This window comes from Cornus florida, unplaced genomic scaffold (genome assembly GCF_030987335.1).
Source record: "Cornus florida cultivar Cherokee Brave unplaced genomic scaffold, ASM3098733v1 CherokeeBrave_3.0.0_Hap2_Chr01, whole genome shotgun sequence".
NCBI classification, from domain to species: domain Eukaryota; kingdom Viridiplantae; phylum Streptophyta; class Magnoliopsida; order Cornales; family Cornaceae; genus Cornus; species Cornus florida.
In genome coordinates this window covers 122,056,928-122,079,843 of record NW_026775571.1, presented here as the reverse complement: position 1 = coordinate 122,079,843, position 22,916 = coordinate 122,056,928, and the positions used below count along the sequence as shown (strand labels likewise).

The window sequence follows — 22,916 nt, the reverse complement described above, 5'->3', positions numbered from 1 at the left end:
ATATCTCAAGCAAGCTCTAGGTTTTGGGTTACTATATAAATCAAATGGTCATCTCAGGGTGGAAGGTTTTTCAGATGCTAACTGGGTTGGTTCTCCTTCAGACAGGCGATCTACTACAGGCTACTGCACATTTGTAGGGGGAAATCTTGTTACATGGAAAAGTAAAAAGCAAACGGTGGTAGCTCGATCTAGTGCTGAAGCTAAGTACAGGGCAATGACCCATACAACTAGTGAGTTGACTTGGATACAACATTTTCTAAAAGAACTTGGGTTGACGGTTGAAACTCCTACTCCATTGTTCTGTGATAATCAAGCAGCTGTTCATATTGCATCAAATCCTGTGTTAAATGAGAGGACCAAACATATTGAAGTTGATTATCACTTCATTCGAGGAAAAATATTAAGTGGGAGCATCTCTACTCCATTTGTGAGGTCTGAAGATCAATTAGCTGATATATTTACCAAAGCATTGGGTCATAATCGGTTAAAGACTATCTGTTCCAAGCTGGGATTATTTGATATATACTCTCCAGCTTGAGGAGGTGTGTTAGAATATTTTGGGTCATTATGTAATTACATATAGTTGGTAAGGTCATTGTGTAATTAGCTGAGTCTTGTATCTTTATATAAGCCATTGTAGTAGGCTTAGGGTTTGATATATGAAATACACATTGTGTAGCCACCATGTTCTCTCTCTCTCTAGTTTGAACAGATCTAAAGTTGACTCGAATGATATTGTTACACCTTTTGTTCCTTCTGGTAGACAGCTGGTAGACATCTTCACTAAGGCGTTTCCTAAGAACTCTATTGATTTCATATGTAGCAAGCTGAGAGTTATTGACATTTACTCTCCAGCTTGAGGGGGAGTGTTTTACAGTTTTATATGAGTTGTCACATGTGTACAATTAGTATTGTATGAGTTGTCACCTACCCCTCATTACCATATATAGAATTACCATGTATAGGGTTTTCTTGTTCTCCACTCACCTACTACTGTAGCTTCTCCTATATAAACACCATTGTATTATTGTATTACTTACTCAATAACATATAATTTTTCATATATTCTCTTTCTCTCTCTCTTTCAACACTACTAAATAGTTGCATTTAATCCCTTAACTACAGAATATTTATAAGTAGTCGTAGAAAAATTAAATACCGCTCCACCTAAGGCTTACTTATATCTTATATTCCTTAAGTGATCAATTTAAAACTTTATGATCATTGAATTAAAAAATCAAATAAATAATTTTTTCTAACTAAATAATAGTTAAAAAATAATAGTTTTAGTGAACTTTTTACTAAAATGCCTTGGCCAGGTTCTAGTGATAAAACTTACTAAATTGCTTCAAGGGGGATATTCTTTTACTCATATAAAGAGCGTGGATTTCATGTTGAGTGTTTGTGTTCCCTCAACTCCAACATTAGTCACCCAAGATATCGCGGTATTGATCTTAAAAAATCTCACACATTGGTAAGTCAAAGTGACCAACACTGAAACTTGATTCCACTAAATCTCGCAGGATTTAGAGCCTAATGCATTTAGTATATAAGAATCACACTAAAATAATGATAGTAATTTGAATGATGTGATCTTATGGTGATCCATTTTAGTGTAATCCAAACACACTAACATATTGACTTAGAGTCAACTACCTCAATGGTCGAGACAAACCATCCTATCTTATAGAAGTCAAGTGAGTTAGTCTTATATATAAAAGTGCCCAACTTTTATCACCAATTGCGAACAATACAAGAAACCGGTGAGCTCAAATCTCTTGTATGTAAATCTCATCCACATACTTAAGTCACCTATAATGCAACTTGAGGACTATGATGCACCTTATACGAACATATGAAAAGCCCAATGCCTGAATAGTTAATATAATAATAAATCATATTTATTAAGAAAATGTCGAGTACAAAAATAAATAATTAGCTTTTAGGGCACATAATCCCAACACATACAACTAAAGGGACAAACTTCACAATTTGTATACCTAGAAATAAGCAAACACGTGATACATATTTGGTAGAAAAAATTCAATAAGCAATCATGTGATACATATTTGGTAGAAAAAATTCAATAAGCAATCACGTGATATACATAATTGGCAGTAAAATATTCAATAGGCAAACATGTGATATATATAATTGATAGTAGAACATTCAAAGGTTAATTGCAACGACACCCCTGAGGTTTGACATATTGACAACCATATAAAACTTAGCTGTTTTTTGAACAAAGACACCCCCTGTGATAATTTTGATCCAAACAAGCCCTTAAAACGTTGAAAAAGACGAAATTACCCTTCAATATTTAATTCAATTTTATTATAAAATATCAGAACTCATGAAAAGTCAATTTTACCCTTATATACATACATTATATACACTATTGCCCATGGAAGAGTAAAGGGAAGAGAGCAGTGGCATCGCCACCACTGCCACCCACCGCCACCCGCCATCGCCTCCACTACCACCCACCATCACCGGCCAAGGTGTCGCCACCACATATCAAACATACCCACAACCTCTTAATCCTCACCAAACTGGTCGATCGGTGGCGCAAAGCCCGAGGACATGACCATGGAGCCCGATCTTGATCCAACCCATAGCGAAGGGCACGAACAAATCACGGCACAAGAAGCTTGAGGCAACGCCAATTGTGGCACAAGAAGCTGAAAGGCCAAGTTTGTTGTGGAAAAAGCTGAGCAGGACAAAAGAAAAGTATTGGAGCAAAGGAGGGAGTGTGGTCGATGAGAAAGAACTGGAGAGTTCGCTATGCTTGAGGTCGAGCCGAGTTAGGGTTTTGGACACCAACAGAGGGACCAAACAGAAGATACGATCTAGTACGACGGTGAATTGGGCAAGAGCGGAGAGTTTGCCGATGGCAGGATCGAGCCGTCCGGTAAGACCGGGTGCACCGGCCCTTGGATCACCGGGATTCAACGCGATCACCTTGTAGTCGTCGCAATAAACGCTAGTGAATTTGCAGGGGTCTCTGAACACCTTCTTCATAATCATTGTCACATAATCAGAAATCCAATTACAATTTCAATCCTCTCCTATATATATATATAGCTTATGATCTCGGTAGGGTTTGTTTCCATAAACACACACACCCTATTTAAAATCATATACAGATTTATTGCTCGATATCAAGAAAGCTTTGTTTTGGTTGTTCTGAATCTTTCTGATAATACGATGGGTGGAGATGGGTCCATGGGTCTGCTGCAGAATTTGGGTTGAGAAGACAATAAGAGAGAGAGATGGGTTTTAGAGAGAGAAAGAGAAAGGGGGGTTTGAAACATTCATTCAGTACCAACAACGATTGTTGGTGCTGAGGAGAGAGGAACTCCGTGCCGAAAACTCAAATGTGGAGAGAGAGAGGAGGGTCAGAGGGATAAGATATGCGAACGAGGAGAGAAGATACGGAGACTTCTTCACCATTGTCATCGCAATTGAAGCGTAGTGGGCGTTGGAGGGTTTTGGTGAGTGGGTCCCAGAAATTAGTGGCCATCATGAACAATCCATGGCTGCATACGGCGCTTTCCAAATCGAAATTGGCCGCGGCATCCCCAAGTGGCAGCTCCACCACGACGCTACGATGGTCTCCGTCGCCGTCTTCGGCAGCTCTTCGTTTATCCTCCTCTTTCAACGAGTCCATTCCCTTCTACAAAGCGAATAATTGAAACACCAATCTACAATAGCCGGTTTAAGTTAATGTATGATGGTGGGTTTTTGTCAACAACAGTGTCACGTGGTTCATGTGGTGGCTGTTGGTTTGGGTAAGGTATTTTTGTCAATAAAAAAAAATTAAATTGGATAAATTGGTAATTGAATGTGTCAAAGGGCAATATTGTCAATTCATCGTGATTTAGGACCATTGGGTTGCCTTTGTTAGCTTTAACAAACTTAAGGGGGTGTCATTGTTCAAAAATGGCCCAACTTATATATAGTTGTCATTATGTCAAACCTCAGGGGGTGTTGTTGTAATTAATCCAACATTCAATTAACAAACATATGATACGTAAACTCTCATAAGCCTTCTGAAGTCATTGCCAATGCTGCTTGGTGGGAAGTTATGGACATTTTGGGGTACCGATTGCAGGACATCACCTCTATTCTGTGATTTGTTTCCCACTATGGTTTTATTCTTTTTCTTCCTCTTCCTTCGCTATTGGAAGTGGGTTTGCCTTTGGATTATGTTGTGCAGAGGGGGTATGCTGCCTCTTATTAGCTTTGTACTTAATTGCTTAATCTTTAATACAATCGACTCATTCAGGGAAAAAAAACACACTCAATTAACACAAGTTACATGCATTGATAGCAAAACCATAACTCATGTAATAGAAATTTGAACACCTCTAAAAATTTCACCACTTGTGTATAATAAATGCAATTATCGCAAGGTGTGAGTGTAATTTACCTAAAAAGTTTTGACAAACTGCAATTTCTATTCAATCTGAATTACTCCAGCCTATAACTCTCTACTGCATGATGTAATTGAGGTTCACCATTGTAGCAGCGTAAGCAAGTTCAATAGAATTCATCATTCGCTCCAGAAAAGAACTTTATTTTGCATAGAAATTTAATGAAACCTCAAAATGGCCTTGCGTTAGCATAACAAAAGAAGAACAAATAATTTAGACAATTCAAACAAGTTATTCTCAAGAAGTAATGCATGCGGAGCTTCCCCCCGCGGGCGCACAACTCCCAAAGATGTTACTTGGGGTTGTTTTATTTTATTTATTTTGGTTCTTAATATATAAGCTTAAACAACTAGCCAACCAAGATGATGATCAATCTTTTTTATGCATGTCATAGGTTATTAAAGGCTGGGACCAAGGTATTCTAGGCGGAGATGGAATCCCTCCTATGCTTGCTGGTATGAACATATCATCTATAGTTAACGTGCTAACTCGAAGTAAATGCTATACTTTCTTTTTGAAAAGTTTTTGTAATTATTTATCTATAGACATAAAAAAGTAATAAAAAAAGACCTACTAATTGGCAGAAAATTAACTTCCTTCTTTCAGCTAAGATATGAGGCCATACAGTTGTGCCAGAGTTTGTCGAGAGCTCAATGGAATGATGCAAAACAACTATGCCCAATAACTGACCATAAATGACAATTGTATCAGGCGAGGGAATGACCCCTCTTTAGGTTCGTTTACCATTGCAAAAAGGATTTTGAAATTGAGATAATTAGAAGAAGATTACTTGAAAAGATAAATTTCATTAACTAAATACTGGAATAAAAGTCTAGATTACAAGGAAACTAAGCTTGGTAGTACAAACTAGGGTATCAATACCAGAAAATAGGTTATTTACTGGCCCTTTTTCTACGGCTTTACTGGCCTGCTTATTAGGCTGCTCGTCCTTTGGATGATCTTCTGATCTCCATCTCCACCAAAGACACACAGGGAACAGAATCAACGCCCTGTGACTAAGGCTCATTTGGACTAGGGGAGCATCAAGATCAGTCCCTAGAAAGTTCAAGGAGATAAAGGAATTTACATTCGGTCCTGGTGGACCTGCTGGAGTTTTTAAACGTTTGGTGCACTTCAATTCCATGGGTGGAGGAACATGGACCCAAATTTTATATTACTAAATATAAAGTACAGAAATATAAAGGACAAGTTGTTGATGTGTGTGAGAGAGCCCATTTTTTTTCCAAATCTACTACTTATAGTTACTTCAAGTTTGTGGTTACTTCTAACAATAACTGCTGATAAACACTCTAGATACACATTTCTTCCTATGCTGCCACATGTCCTTTTTGTCACTGCTTTTACTGCCTTCTAACCATCTACACATCATGGAACAGTTTGATTGGTTGGAAGCGCATCAAATCCATTTTCGACCATTGATCTCCTTGTTGATAGTTACTTAGCAGCCTTAAAAATCTCCCACCAAACTTTATCACTTCATTGGTAGGTATAACCACTAATCTCCTCCATATTGTGGTATGTATCATTCTTTAATTGCACCTTTAGTCAATAGTTATGATATAAACACCTACTCATGTAGAATCAGCAGGAGGACTTCATGGAGAATATTCAGGGTCGCTTAGTTTTCGATTTCAAGATGTGTGTTGATCCTCTAGGATTGGCGGGAGGTTTATCTTTGTTGTAGAAGGAGGAAACCGAGGTTGATTTAGGAAATGCAGATCAGTTCCATATTTCTGCTGTTTTTTTGGGACAATCAAGGTTACTATGCTTGGAATTTTTGTGGTGTCTATGCTGCAGTGGATGATGGGATCAGGAAAAATCAATGGGAGTGCTTATGTGATGGAATTGGCTCAGAGCTCTCACCATTGTCTCCTTATTGGTGATTCTATTAACATTCGATCAGATGATGAAATTTTGGGGGGATGACTTGTCCTCGATGAACTTTTCAGGCTTTCAATCAATTCATTACAGATTGCAAGCTTTTAGAAGTTGGGTGTAGAGGATACCCATATACTTGGAATAATCAACGGAACGGAGGTGCCAATGTTCATGAAGGTCTTGACGGGGGCTTAATGAGAAGGAATGGCTCAAGTTGTTTCTGAAGGCAAACATCTGCAAGTCATCGATACAGATCATATGGCTTTAAGGCTGGATGAAGAAGAGTTTCACGATACAATAAAGAAGGCTTGGGACTCTGCAGTCCAAGTGGACTCTATGTTCATGGTGAAATTGAACCTCAACACCGTAAAGAGGAGTTGAAACACTGGGTTAGGTCAAAAAATTGGACTGCAGATAGGGTGATTCGGGAAAGTGAGATTGAGCTTAAGGTAATTTGTTACTACAAACACGACGAACCCAAGAAACTCGACAGAAAAATAAGAACACCACAGTTTCACCATATGAAAAACAGAAGATTACAAGTTTCAGCCCCAAACCCTACATGAGAGAGTACTAACCCAACGGGTCAAAAATTTTCCTCAGGGACGCTACCCCTGAACCCCCAAAGCTTTGGTGGGCTCAAGGCCCACACAAAGTTCAATCAACGGATTGTCGGGTCTACCAAAACCAAATTCGGGCCACAACATCACATAATTCAAGAGCACCATGAGTTTAATGCAAACAGACATAGAGAGCTTAAATTGAAATCAAACAGGTTGTGGCAAAAAGAAGAGCTTTATTGGAAGCAAAAATCATGGGTGCAATGGTTTAGTGAGGGGGACAAGAATGCTAGATAATTTTCACTCTAGAACTCTACAAAGAAGAAAAAATTCAGAGGGCATTTGGTGTGAGGATGAAAGCAGAGGGCATTTTTGTGAACTATTGCATTCAGAGCATTGGACTGATTCTGGTTAGGTTTTCAATCATATAAAACTTGTGAGTGAAGATGATAATAGGCTTTTGTTAAAATTGGAAATTGAAGAGGAGTTAAAGGAAGTAGTGTTTGCGATGGATCCAGATGGCTTTTTAATAGTTTTCTTCCAAAGGTACTGGAATTTAGTTAAAGCTGATCTCCTTGAGGCTTTTTATGATTTCCTAAGTAATGGGAATTTGTTGAAAGCTCATAAGCACACCAATTTGGTTTTAGTTCCAAAAGTCAAGAATCCTACTAAGATTACTCGGTTTAGGCCTATTACACACGTTATGCCATGATATTTATAATTTTTTTTAAAAAATTGGCCAATTATATCCACACCCTTTGAGGTTTGCTCTTATTACACACGGTGGTCGAAATTGATCTTTTGACCCCTTATTGACGTTAGACAGTTAACGGACATTAAAAATCATGTAATAAGATTAAAAAAATAAAATGACTCTTTTATCCTTTATATATGAAGTACCTCTTTCCCCTCTTATCACATTAGGGTTTCCTCTCTCTCTCTCTCTCTCTCTCTCTCTCTCTCTCTCTCACACACACACACACACACACACCCTTTTCTACCATCACACACCTCTGCCACTCCAACGACCCACTCCCCACTCCCCACCTACACCACTCCAACCAACCAACCACCCTCACCCCCACTCACCTTAACCCCTTATCTATCTTCATTGGCCACCTCCACCACTCCAACCACCCACCTCCACCGTCACTCACTGCCCACCTTTCCTTTCACTAGTAGATTCATTAAAATTGAACCCACGAACAAATCCTTCAGCCTGTGACTGGCTACTAATTAGGAGAGGGTTTCACTATTTCTTTTCTTTCAGAGTCTACCTGATTTTGCTCTTCTCCAGTGAATCGCCAACGGTTCCTTGTCAATCGAGCTAGTCCACGCGGTGAGGAAGGCAGTGGGCATTCTGATTTGGCTAAGGAACGTCCGTAGGATTCTGCATTGCATTATCATAAACCCCATTAATAGACCAAATATTTTTAATTTTCATCCATCAATTTTTACTCTCCGTTATCAAAAACCCATAACGCATTTCACCAAGGAACCTTTAACACTTAGACCCCCTTTCTCTCCCTAAACTACAATCCGACCACGTATAATCAATTCTCTATCGTAAGCGCTCAAAACCTAGTATCCGGTTCTTCGAGTGGTTCGAGAATTATCTAGGGTTCAATCACAGTGTTCGTCTTTCTGTAGTATTGTACATGTACTTTTTAGTAAGAGACTGTTCGATCTAGCTCGACGAGTGTTCAATAAAAGAGTCTGGCTTTTGGGGGACTGATGTTTTCAGTTCTGGAGTTATGATTCAAATCCTAGCACTGTTTATAGCTTCTTAGTTGAAAATTATTGTTGAACTGGGATGATTGATCGGCCTGTTGACACATTCTTTCCTATGTCTAAGATGGGTATTTTTCTTACACCGTATGCAATGTCGACAATGTTGAGGTCTTTGGTCGAATTGAAGCTTGTAGTACTAATTTGGATGGTCAAATAGGTAATGCATTTGTGATTTGGTCTTTAATCAAAAGAATATTTGAGCATTAGTTCTGCAAAATTTGTAACTTAGAAAAATTTAGGGCAAAATTCATTTAGAACCTTGTTCTTTATCTATATGTTAGTTAGCCCCCTCCCATTTGCAAATCTTCAATTAGACCCCCCTTATTTGACATTGTTGGTTGACATAATTAACAAGGGCACAAAATAACTAATTTACCCTTGTCTGCATCTCACTACTTCCACAAGCAGGTCAATTTAAAGCAGACCAAGTTCAGTCATGGCTTTCTCTCTCCTCTCAGTGTACTCATACCACTCATTACCACCATCAATAATACAATTTCCTTTCTCCATGTAAACGGATAGCATTTTGATGGTTTGATCAGGTGCATCGGCCTTAACAAGCATTATTATGACACGAGGTTTTTGAATAGAATGAACAAAGGATTCAGGATCATGAAAACATGCTATTACCTTCAAAAGTGAAAGTTAACCCAGAAAAACTTAAGATCTAGGTTTTGAAGAAGGCAAATAGTTTGGTTGAAATTAATTGTATATACACACCTACCTATCGGAACAAGCTTTGGTGGGGAGAGTTAAGAGAGAGAGTCTACCTCTGTTTCTCACACGTACTACTTACACAAACAGGTACAATATTTTTGGGATGTAATTATGTGGTGGGACGTAAGGTGGTCTGCCCACATTACATTTAATCTCTCTCTCTCTCTCTCATTTAAATAAGGGTAAATTACACAGACCTCTCCTATAATTTGTCATAATTACAAGGACCTCCCCTATGGTTTGGGAATTTACACAAACCTCCCCTAAAAATGAAATTAACCTACACAGGCCTCCCTTCTGTTAGAGTCAACGTCAGTTAATAACGGATTGTGCCGACGTCATGTATTAAATTAAGTAAAATGCCCATAACACCCTTATCCCTTCCATAGATTGGTACTAATATATTAGTGAGGTCCCAGCCAATCATAAAGAGCCACATCAACAAAAATTAAGTCAGCATTGACCAAGACATTATTCATTACCTTCTCTCTCTAAAACGAAGCCTGCCAGATGATTGGGTCACAACAGCATTGATGAAGGATGGCACTAGTGGAAGAGTTGTTGTTTCGGCTGAAGCACTCATCAGCCTCTTATGTCTTCGGCGGCGTATGAATCGGAGTGAGGAATTACTGCTCGTCGGCGATGGGGTGCCTATTCGGATGAAGCTTATGCGTTGTATTCGCAGAGAACGAACCAAGAGCTTTCACCAGTGTTCATGGTTACCGGAGTTGCCTGCTCTACGGTCTTCGCCCATTAATTAATTGTTGTAGATTATGGGCTAGAGTTCATCGGACTAAAGTACACCGGAATTGAGGTTCACTGTAACTGAATCTTAAGTTCATCTAGGTCTTCGTTTTGTCACTAAGAAGAGCATAAATTCGAAGTTGAGCTCTCACTGGTGTGATCGGTGTAGCTCTAATCTTCACCGATTTTCATGGATGGAAGCTAATGGCTTTCCGGTTGGGTTGTTGAAGTTCGGTACTTGTCTTCATCTTTGGTTGGCCGGTTTGATCTCTGAAACGGTGCGATTTTGATTGCGGGTGGGGTGAAATGTGGGCAGCGATGATGGTTTTAACATTAAAGTGGGCAAAGAAAAGGAAGGTGGTGGCAACGATGACAATGAAGGTGGTTTCAAGGAGAGAGAAAGGGAAGGGCTTAGTGTGATACCCCTCGATTCTAGAACCACGGGTGATCAAGTCCGAGCACAGAATACAAGGGATATCAAACAATTAATATTTAAACAAGCATTTGAATACAAAAAGAATAATAAATAAATAAATAAATAATAAGCTGAAGGGAACTAAATAATAAATCCTTATTTTAAAAAAAAATCCTCAAATAAAAAAATAATTAAAAATCCAATAATAAAATCCTCCCATCCTCATACCAGTAATTAATTAAACTACAACTCGTGAATCTATACTGTGGACCCCTAATAATATCCTAACTAAAATAACTGAACGGAATATAAAACTAATAACTAAAACATGAAGAAGAGTCCTACATCGAGTCGGAATAGTGAATGACTATCTCTACTTGGCACGAACAATCTCTAAGACTGGAACTGACGAACACCTAAAAAATAATGGTGGGTTAGGCCCACAAACAAGTTCTAATCTACTACATCCCAAACAGAGACCCGATACACGTACACATCATTAATTCAATAATAACTAAATAGTCCATATATAGATATATACATACTAAAGGAACCTCACTAGACTATAGAGTTGTCTCAACCTGAATAGTAGGCAACATACAAAACGCACATATAGTGGACATGAGTACTTAGACCTACCAGAATACACAATTACACCATATCTAGCTACACATCCATGGCAATATACGCACCATAACCATTGATCTTGAGACTCAAGCTCATATCATGGCGTATAATTATATATGTAAAATCCGTCCTATTTAACCATCAAAATAAACTATCCAAATATTATTTTAATAATATGTCATCCAACTGTTCCATTGACCTGATAAGAAAATAAGTAGAACTTAACTTTATTAGTTAACCCATTCTCTTATATGTCCCCATCCCATAATGGTGCATTAATCCACAATATAACCATATAAAGGTTTCTATATCCATATAAAGATGCAAACAACATCTACATTTAATAATCCACACAAACATGATATAAATCATATATACATCCTTTACATTTAATTGAGCAAAAATAACAATTCTAATTTAATTGTACTCCTCCACAATTCGATTAAATTTATTTAACTCCAAATAACTGATTTAAATAATTTAACTCAACTATATTTAATTAATTTAACCTTTTAACTTAAATTTCATACTTAGCATGAGTACTTTAAATCATGCAACCCAATTATTAAGGAATCTATTTAAATTAATTAAATATTTAATATAGACCCATCAATCAATCGAATTAACATAAAAATTTATTTAAAGCAAAAACAAAATTTTCTTATATAACAGATTCATTCATGACCCACATAACAGTTTGTCACATGTTGTTTTTTCCCTCTTGTGTGGCGTGTGCCTTGTGAAGACAAAGCAATAAAATAAATAAAATTTCAATTACAAACTACAATCAACAATCTGACGCCGCACTTAGTTGCATGTGTGGCTTGCATAGTATTTTTCTTTCCTCGTTTGGCGTGCACCATTCCTAAAGGAAACAAACCCATTTATTTACAATTCAATTATTAGAATCTAGAATACCAAACTTACCAAACAGATTGTTGCTTCCTCATTCGGCCTGCCAACTTTATAAAGAATCACAAATTTTTACTTCACTCACAACAGGTACACAAACTGATGTATCGAAAATTCTTTTTTTATTTTTTTCCTTTGACCATTGTTAATTATCCTATGAATCAATTTATGTTCTAGAATTATCCCACTAGTAATTGAACATTATATAAACACACCTTGAAACATTATAACCAAAATATATGCATCTATTTATCAAGACATGAAAATTCGTTACAAACCCATTATTAACCCACATAAAATCAATCCATGTAGTTAGATCCAATTAATTTATTAAAGAACCTAGAATTAATCTAGCATGCATAGGGTATGAATCAAAAGAGAAGAGAAGAATTAAAACTTGCCAGGGTTTTATTCATAGGAGTACTTCACCCTGGGAGCACCAGTCTTGTTTGTGAAGAAGAAGAATGGTTCACTTTAACTGTGTATAGATTACAGGAAGTTGAACAAGGTGACTATTCGTAGCAAGTACCCTTTGCCCAGGATTGATGATCTTTTTGATCAGTTGAAGGGAGTTACATATTTCTCTAAGATTGATCTGCGTTCTGGATATCATTAACTTCGGGTTAGGGGGCAGGATTCCTAAGACAATGTTTCTCACTAGATATAGTTCTTATGAGTTTCGTGTCATGCCTTTTGGATTGACTAATGCACCAGCAGTCTTCATGGATTTAATGAATTGAGTCTTTTGGGCTTACTTAGATCAATTTGTCATTGTCTTCATTGATGATATTTTGATTTATTCTAAGTCGGAGGACGATCATGCTAGACATCTTTGCACAGTGTTGCAGACGCTTCGTGAATACCAGTTATATGCCAAATTCAAGAAGTGTGAATTTTGGCACCGCGAAGTGAAGTTTCTGGGTCATGTAGTGTCAGAGAAGGGGATAGCGGTAGATCCAGCCAAGGTCTCAGCAGTGGTAGAGTGGGGACAACCTACTTCACCTGCGGAGATTCAGAGTTTCCTCGGATTGGCAGGATACTATCGTAGGTTCATTCAGGGGTTCTCGAAGATAGCGGGACCACTCACTCATTTGACTAAGAAGGGTGTACGGTTCGTATGGGATGCACACTGTCAGAAAGCTTTTGATAAGGTAAAGAGCAAGTTGACTTCTGCACCGGTTCTGTCTACGCCACAGAGCGGGATAGAGTATCTTGTCTACACAGATACTTCTTTGCAAGGTTTTGGGTGCGTTTTGATGCGGGAGGAACGCCCAATTTCGTATGGTTCTCGTAAGCTTAAGCCTCATGAGCTTAATTATCCAACACACGATTTGGAGTTGGCAGCTGTGGTCTTTGCCTTACGTATTTGGAGGCATTATCTGTTGGGAGAGTCTTTCAGATTATTTAGTGATCACAAAAGTCTGTAGTATTTGTTCACTCAGCGGGAGCTGAATATGAGACAGCGCCGATGGTTAGAGTTTGTGAAAGACTATCATTTCTCTATACAATACCATCTAGAGGAAGCGAATGTGGTGGCAGATACGCTCAGTCGCCGACCCTATGCTAGCCTTTCTTCATTATTTGCCACTGAGTGGGATGCTTTGAAGACAATTGATAAGTTGTCCGATGTTTTTATGGCTTGTATGGTAGTTACACCTTCTATCATTCACAAGGTACTGAGGGCACAACTCACAGATCAGCCGTGCATTGATAAAGTTGCAGAGATAGCTCTGGGGAGGTTCCATTTTATCATATGGGGACTGATGGAGGCTTGAGGTACAAAGGGTGTTTAGTAGTACCTTCTGCTGATGATTTAAGGAAAGATGTGATGACTGAGACTCACCATTCTAAGTTTTCTGTTCATCCAGGAGGAGAAAAGATGTTTCAGGATATGAAATGGCAGTTTTGGTGGGCAGGTATGAAGAAGGACATTGCTATCTTTGTCTCTAAGTGTAGTATTTGCCAGATGGTCAAGATCGATCACCAGAGACCGCCAGGTTCACTACAGCCATTACATATACCGGAGTGGAAGTGGAAGAGCATTTCTATAGATTTTGTGGAGGGATTGCCTAATTCGTTCAAGAATCACAATTCCATTTGGGTCATCGTTAATAGGTTGACCAAATCAGCTCATTTCTTGCCTATTCGCACCGATTACACTTCGGAACAGTTGGCGAGACTTTACATTACAGAGATTGTGAAGTTGCATAGCATTCCGTTATCTATTATATTGGATAGGGATTCAAGCTTTGTGTCAGGATTTTGGAAGAGTTTTCAGCAGGCTTTGGGTACAGAGTTGCATCTTAGCACTGCTTATCATCCTCAGACTAATGGACAGACCGAGAGGGTTAATCAGATAATTGTGGATATGCTTCGTTCATGTGTCTTTGACTTTAAGGGCCACTGGGAGGAGTATTTACCACTTGTGGAGTTCGCATATAACAATAGCTTTTAGAAAACTATTGGTATGGCACCGTTTGAGGCATTATATGGTCGACCATGTAGATCTCCTGTTTGTTGGATGGAGGTTGGTGAGAGCAGATTTTTGGGTCCTGAGTTCATTAAGGACACCTCTGAAAAGATCGCTCTTATTAGGGATCGTATGCGCACTGCCTAGAGTAGACAGAAGAGTTATGCAGATCGTCGTACTCGTGCATTGGAGTTTCAGGTAGGCGATCAGGTTCTACTCAACGTGTCTCCCATGAAGGGAGTAATGCGCTTTGGGAAGAAAGGGAAATTGTCCCCGCGTTTTGTTGGTCCTTTCATGATTACGGATCGGATTAGAGCTGTAGCTTATCGGTTGGCATTTCTGGACCACTTGCATCAAGTCCACAATGTTTTTCATGTTTCCATGTTGCGGAAATTTTTGCGAGATCAGGATCGTTATAAGCATATAGATGTGGGTGAGATTGAGTTGCAACCGGATGCAACATATGTGGAGCCATCGTGTCACATTGTTGACCGTAAGGATCATGTTCTTCACAATAAGGTCATATCGTTAATACGTGTCCCGTGGAGTCACCATAATGAGGCTGAGTCTACTTGGGAACGAGGGGATGTCATTCGCTCATAGTTTCCAGATATTATAGAAGAAGGTAAGGGCGAATTCCGAGGACGAAATTCGCTTTTGTTAAAGGGGAATAATGTAATACCCCTAATTTCAAAAGGATAGTCTCGGTATTATTTTGATTATTTTAATTACATTTTTAATTGTTTATTTGATATCTTGGCTAATTGTTTACTTGTTTAATTGATTTAATTATTTATGTGTTAATTGAATTATTTGTTTAAATTAAATTGTCTGCTCAAATTATGTGTATTCGATTTCTTTGTTTAAATTAATTGTATGTGATGGTCTGTATTTGTTTAGGAATTTAATTATTTTATTTTTATTTTTATTTTATTTTATTTTTATTTTTTTAAGGAATTGGATATGGGTAGTAGTAATGGACCAACCAATTGGGTCCCATGGACTAGTTAGATAAGGAGTTTAATGGATACAGATAATTGCCCATGGGTAATTGTATATGTATATATAATAAATAAATAAATAAATATATATATATATATATATATATATAAGGAAAGTCCTTTACTAATAATCTGATGTATATTTATATATTATATATAAAAAGGAATATACATAGATTATACGTAACATATATTTTAGTTACCTTTTTAGTATTTAAATTTTATTATTTTTTTTATTTTATTAGTTTGATTTGGATTAGGAAAAGGAGTATGGTTATTATTTAGCCTATAAATATATAACTATAGGGTTGTAAAAGGGGCTAGAAAATAAGTCACGTAATATATTTTAGAGAGAGAGAGAAGGAAAAGAAAAAGGAAGAATGAGGTTAGGGTTTTTATCAAATTCCTAAAGGCAAGTTTTAATTCTGCTCTTCTCCTTTGATTCGTACCCTATGCATGCTAGATTAATTATAGGTTTTTTAAATAAATTAATTGAATCAAATTACCTGGATTAATTTAAAATTTTCAATTCGTGTTTTAATAATAGGTTTTAATTTTTTTTTTCTTCTTCTGCCTACACTGTTGGTGGCCTTGGTTTTATTTTAAATTTCTTTAATTATTATTATTATTATTATTATTATTATTATTATTATTTTTCCACCATTGTATTGACCTCCTCGTTTCATGTGCATGCTTTATGTTGGAACAACTTTAATTCTAAATTTAAATACACCACTGATTCATGCTAGCATAAGTCATGAAAATTTATGTTGGAACAACTTTAATTCTAAATTTAAATACACCACTGATTCATGCTAGCATAAGTCATGAAAAAAAATAATAATTAAATAAATTAAAAATAAAACCAAGGCCACCAACAATGTAGGCAGAAGAAGAAAAAAAAATTAAAACCTATTATTAAAACACGAATTGAAATTTCTAAATTAATCCAGATAATTTGATTCAATTAATATATTTAAAGAACATATGATTAATCTAGCATGCATAGGGTACGAATCAAAGGAGAAGAGCAGAATTAAAACTCGCCTTTAGGGATTTGATAAAAACCCTAACCTCCTTTTTCCTTTTTCTCTTCCTTCTTCTTCCTTCTTTCTCTCTCTAAAATATATTACATGACTTATTTTTTAGTCCCTTTTACAACCATATAGTTATATATATATAGGCTAAATAATAACCATACTCCTTTTCCTAATCCAAGTCAAACTAATAAAATAAAATTTAAATACTAAAAAGGTAACTAAAATATATGTTACGTATAATTTATGTATATTCCTTTTTATATATAATATATAAATATACATCAGATTATTACTAAAGGACTTTCCTTATATATATATATATATATTTATTTATTTATTATATATACATATATAATTATCCATGGATAATTATCCGTACCCATTAAACCACTTATCTAAGTAGTCCATGAGACCCAATTGGTTGGTCCAATACTACTATCCATATCCAATTCCTTAAAAAAATAAAAATATATAAAAATAAAATAAAATAAAAATAAAAATAAAATAATTAAATTCCTAAACAAATGCAGACCATCATATACAATTAATTTTAACAAAGAAAGGGAATACACATAATTTGAGCACACAATTTAATTTAAACAAATAATTCAATTAACACATAAACAATTAAATCAATTAAACAAGTAAACAATTAGCCAAGAAATCAAATAAACAATTAAAAATGCAATTAAAACAATTAAAATAATACCGAGACTATCCTTTTGAAATTAGGGGTTTTACACTTAGGCTATGTTTGGTAGGATGGGTTTGAAGGGGGAGGATAACATTAGTTATAAGGGAAAGGGAAGGAAAGGGAAGGGAAGGATAAGTTTAATCCTCAATCGTGTTTGGTTGATTAGTGAAGGAAAAGAAAGGGAAGGATAACAATCATGTTTGGGAAAAGAAAGGAAAGGGAAGGATAATAAAAAATTTACTATTATGCCCTTTATATATTTTAACAGATAAATTTTTAGATTTAAATATGCAACAATATTTTTGCCCCAAGATTCGGTTCTAAGGCTCAGTTTGGTAGCAAATGCCACATTCATCTTCTCTTTCCAAATCAATATTTCAAAACTCAACAGCACTTAACTAATTTATGCAGTGGTATTGAGGCTAAGCAACCCAACTCTGCCATGAGAAAATCTGCTCGTGTGCAGCTGATTAAGAATGGGAAGAAGATCGCTGCATTTGTACCCAATGATGGTTGCTTAAACTATATTGAGGAGAATGTAAAAGTCTTCGACAAAACTAGTGTAGATCTTCTTTAATTGCTTGCTTTGTGTTGTAGGACACAAAGTAAGCTAAATCTTATAAAAGGAGCCGGCTCAAGTAAAAGTGGAGGAGGCTCCAATATGAATGGAGCAGGCTCTACTTTAAGTAGAGGAGGCTCCAATATGAGTAGAGCAGGCTCCCAAAATGGGAGGCGGCTCCTTTCAAGAAAAATTGTTCTGGGAACCAATTTTATGTCATGTTAGGTGGCAGAAGTAAAACAAAGAAAAAGAAATGCAATTTACCCAAAAATAAAAAATAAATAAATAAAATGTAACTCACTTTTATTCCTAAAATGAAGTTGAAATAACATTCATACTCAAGAGCACAAATGAATTTCCTATTAAAAGTTTGATTTCCTTCAACAAAAAAGATGATAAAATCAACAAAACAATAATAAAGTCAATGAAATAATCATATTGGTAAGTACTGAAACAATCAACAGATCGCATAGAAAACCCAATTACTAGATCTTCCTTCAAGTAAGTAACAACAGAGAAAAGTAAAAAAATGATCATTAATTTAATCTTTAAATTTGGCTTCTTACTTTTTTGGGTGAGAGGGGTTTGATCACAAATGTAATCAATGATGATCAACAACATAAAACAGTAAGTTAGGTTCTTTCTGACTTTATTTATAAAAAAAAAAAACTTAACAACCCAAGGCATGAAGTGGATCGAACATACAGATCCACCAATTTCTTGCAAATAATGACCCCAAATTAGGAAGTGCCGAGATATAATGGGAATAGGACACTTGAAGGGAGCCGGCTCAACCATAATCATGGAGCCGGCTCTTATGGGTTTTTGAGAAGTGCCGAGTGGAGCCGGCTCTTCCTTTTTGTAGAGCCGGCTCCACATTTTTTTTGGAGCCGCCTCAAGTAATTGCTGGAGCCGGCTCTCTTGGGCAATTGAGAAATCCCGAGAGTTGGTGTATGCAGGCCAATAATACAGGCCCTAATATGAAGAGCAAATTTGAGGGTAAAATTGGCTTAACAAATATTTTGTATGCCATTGCCTGCCATTGCCTTCCCTTTCCTTCCTTATCCTCCCAATTTTGGAAGGTTAAAAAATTACTGTACGTTGCTTATAAATAACCCTCCAAACCCCTCCCTCTCCTTCCCTTTCCCTCCGCTAACTTTACCCAAACACAATTTTCTTATAACCCTCCATCCCCTTCCCTTCCCTTTCCCTTCAAACCCATCCAACCAAACTGACCCTTAAGGTTTCAAGAATTTGGGATTTAAGGGGTTTTTTTTTTTTTTTTAAATAAAAATATATTAGAAAGCGTTCAAAAGGGAAACGCGTCCCAAGAGCTGTATAAAAACCAAATAAGAGAAAGGGGGAGACCTATGGACCCAAAGAACCCAAAAAGTCCACGATTTCATCTAAAAATGTACAATTTAAGGTATTTGGAGGAAGAGGGGAAGAGAATGATGATGCTTTGATTGATGATGACCATGATGATGCTAATTGTCTTGGTGGAGTTCTGAACTGGAAAGAAGAAATGGATTTTGAGAATGATGGAGGTGGTGATGGAGTGAAAAAGTGGTTGGTGATGGTACTGTACGCAACAATGGGTCTATGGGTAAAGTGATAACATATGGTATTTTAAATAGTATTTTTTGCCCGTTTCTATTTCTATTGAGAGTATATAAGTCATTTACTATAATAAATTGAGGGCATTTTAGTAAATTAGACAGGTCCATTAGTTCATTTGACGGTCCGTCACTAGGAGGGGAGGTTCGTGTAGGTTAGTTTCATTTTTAAGGGAGGTCTGTGTAAATTACCAAACCATAAGGGAGGTCTCTGTAATTATGGCAAATCATAGGGGAGGTCCGTATAATTTACCTTTAAATAATGAGGGGGCAAACTGTTAAATAAAATTAGATGGCCAATTGGGAATTATAAATAACTTTTTTGATGATGTCATCTCTGACCATCTTTGACCATTACGTGAAGGGGAACTGATACGTGTCTTGTCGCATTTATTAAATAAGTTAAGTGGGTTTTGTCGTGTTAACCCATGTAATAAGCGTGTTGTGTTTATGTCAAGGTTTCTTGACACAGATAATAATCGTGTCGTGTTGTGTTGACCTATATAACATAATACTCATGTCTTAACACGATACGAACACAACCCGCAAACATGAATTGCCACCCCTAGATATTAGCATAGCTTATGATTGGGTGGAATAAATGTGTTTGTTGAAGGTCATGGGATGCATTGGTTTTGCTAATGGTTGGGTGCAGCTTATGAAGACATGTGCTTCCCGGAGGAGATGCAAGAGAATTCACAACATCAATAATCAAGACCCCATTCACAGACGACATCAAGTTAATGGATATCCCAGAAAAGTTCAGATTGCTTACCTTCAAGACTTCACCCCGTTTGATGAACTGGAGATCCGACTCACCACCTTGCTCGCTATGCTCAAAAGATGGCCATGCACACACACAACAACCGCCTCATATGTAAAGCCTTCCCAACAAGTCTAGCAGGAGTTGCCTTAGAAAGGTTTAGAAATAGACCCCACAAGTCAATTTCAAGTTTCGAGGAGCTTTGTGTTGTGTTCTTGCCCAGTACTGCAATAACAAAAAATAGAAGAAGACTATATCCGGTCTTTTTGCCTTGCGGCAGATGAAAGGAGAGGAGTTGCAAACCTTCAACACCCGGTTCAATATGGAAGTAGCAGGGATCCCTGATTGCCAACAGCCAACAGCCGTGGAAGCTTTCAAAATTGCTATGACCCAAGGTACCAAGTTCCATACATCCCTGATTAAGTACTCTCCACCGGATATGCCTACACTCAATGCCCGAGCACAGAGTTACATAAGGCTTGAAGAGAACGAAGCAAACCGAAGCCACCACTCAACCTTGATTTCGGTTGAGAGTAAGTCAAAAGAGAAAAGCTTCGGCACCAAGAGTTCGAGGAATCCTTCAAATTCGGTCTTCTCAGCTGCAGAGAAGAGGCAAAAAACCGAGGAAAGGGTCACTCCCATAAAAACAACTCTAGCCAGGCTCTTCTAGGAGAATAAATCCAAGTTCCCGATTCCCCCTCCAATCAAGCAACCTCTCGAGCAGAGGGACAAGAGTAAGCATTGTGCTTTTCATAGAGATTATGGTCACACTACTAATGATTGTAGGACTCTTAGACAACAAGTGGAGTCCATGATTGCTAAAGGAGACCTAGCCGAGTACGTCCAGCCCAAGGAGCAAACAAGGCCAGGGGAGGTGGGAGCAGGCAACAAGAAAGCAACTGCAGAAGCAAATCCCATACGAGTAATTCATGCTATACATGGAAAACCCGAGGAAGAGGAAGAAACAGAATAGACATACAGGTCAAGGCTCAGACAAGTCCACAAGTTGAGAAAGCTGAGTGCAGTTAACACAATCAGCTCCGGAACCTTTAACACTTACACAATCATTAAGCAATTCTCTTTGAATATTGTCTTTCATTCTAAAGTGTCAAAATTTTTGCACGTACAACTGGCAAATTTGGAAGGCCAGAAATGTGTGGGTGTTTCAAAGCAGATGTGTGAAGCGTTGATATTGCTAATTCTTTGCTGTTCAGTGCATGGAGTATATGGAAGTTATTTTGGCATTATTGAGGTCCAAAAAAGGAGATGGATGGCTCGTCCAGTATTTGGTTAAGTGGAGTAAACCTCGAGTTAGTGTTCTAAAAACTGGCAGCTGATGGTATGGTGTTTAGGGACTGTAGGGAAAGTTGGTTAAGGCTGCTTTATGCTAGTTCAACTGTGTTTCAAACCCCACAGTAGCCAAAGCACTGGCTATCAGGAAAGTTCTATCCTTGGTGCACCAGTGGAGTTCACGGGATGTGATCTTGGAATCGGATACCAAAGCAGTGGTTAAAGCGATGAAGCAAGATGCATCTTCCTCTAGGTACAGAAACTAGATCAACAGACTACAAATGAAGAAAAAATTTAATATAGTCAAGCTATTGAGGAGAAAGGTGATAAATTGTGGGAAGATAATTTCCCAGTTGGGCTGATTGCTAAATGTAGTATTGATGCTTGTTGATTTTGGCAATAAAATTCCTTGTTCTTGCTGTTGAAAAAAAAAAAAAATCTCCGACTAGACATATAAAAATTTGTGAATTTATTATATATGTATAACATTACTTTATAACAAAGCCAAGCACTGACAATATTTTGTCTTTATTTAATTTAGGGGGGAAACGCACACTAAAGCTTCCTCCAGAACTCGGATATGGCATGAGAGGAGCTGGATGTAAAGGAGGTGAGATATCTTATCATAATCAACTTTGCTAATCAATCTGGTACTGGTATCAATCTTGATTCTTTAACAATTTAACGTTGCAGGGTCATGTATTATTCCTCCTGATTCAGTTCTGTTGTTTGATGTGGATTTCATTGGCAAGGCGTGAAAAGGAGATCTCACATTCCTAAGGTCCACCGAAGAGTCATATAATGTATATTCGAAGAATTATTATTATTATTATTATTTGTTCTTAAAAAGAAACAGAGTCCACGCTTGTTCTCAATATTTCTGCTCGTCTCACATTGTAGTAAATATTTTATTATAAAATAAAAATAAGTTAAAAGGCAGTGATTATTCTGATCACCTTGAAGCGGATGAAGGTTTTGTAATTGTGGAGGTCGTATATCTATTGTTTTACCACCAAATCTTTAGTTAAAGTGGTATGTTATTATCATCTTCCATGCAAAAAATTTAAAAGAGGCCTCTTTGATTTTTAATGTCCATAGAAAAAACATTATTTATAACTCCATGATTTTTGTGTAACAATTTGTTCTTTCCATTTTTAAGATGAAAAAAGATAAAAGTAAATTGATCTAGAGTAACTTGAAAATCAAAGGATAAATTACATGATCTTTTCTTATAGTTTGTCATAATTACATGGATTTCACTTATGGTTTACAAAATTACACGAACTTCCCCTAAAAATGAAACATTGTTAGACATACCTCCTTTTTTAACAGTCGATGCGAGTCAACAATGGAATTTACTGATGTCATGAATAAATTAAAAT

The 22,916-nt window shown here is 37.0% G+C and overlaps 1 protein-coding gene across 2 annotated transcripts in view; it reads left to right on the top strand.

The window, feature by feature from the left end:
- The window catches only part of LOC132268891 (peptidyl-prolyl cis-trans isomerase FKBP13, chloroplastic-like), a 51,609-nt gene extending 29,120 nt beyond the window's left edge, over positions 1–22,489 (top strand). For both annotated transcript variants that reach the window (XM_059769794.1, XM_059769803.1), the window contains 3 exons: positions 4,831–4,891; positions 22,076–22,144; positions 22,228–22,489. In XM_059769794.1, the coding sequence (XP_059625777.1) occupies positions 4,831–4,891; positions 22,076–22,144; positions 22,228–22,292 (195 nt within the window). In that variant the 3' untranslated portion in view covers positions 22,293–22,489. The remainder of the gene's footprint in view (positions 1–4,830; positions 4,892–22,075; positions 22,145–22,227) is intronic.
- The last annotated feature ends 427 nt before the right edge of the window (positions 22,490–22,916 follow it).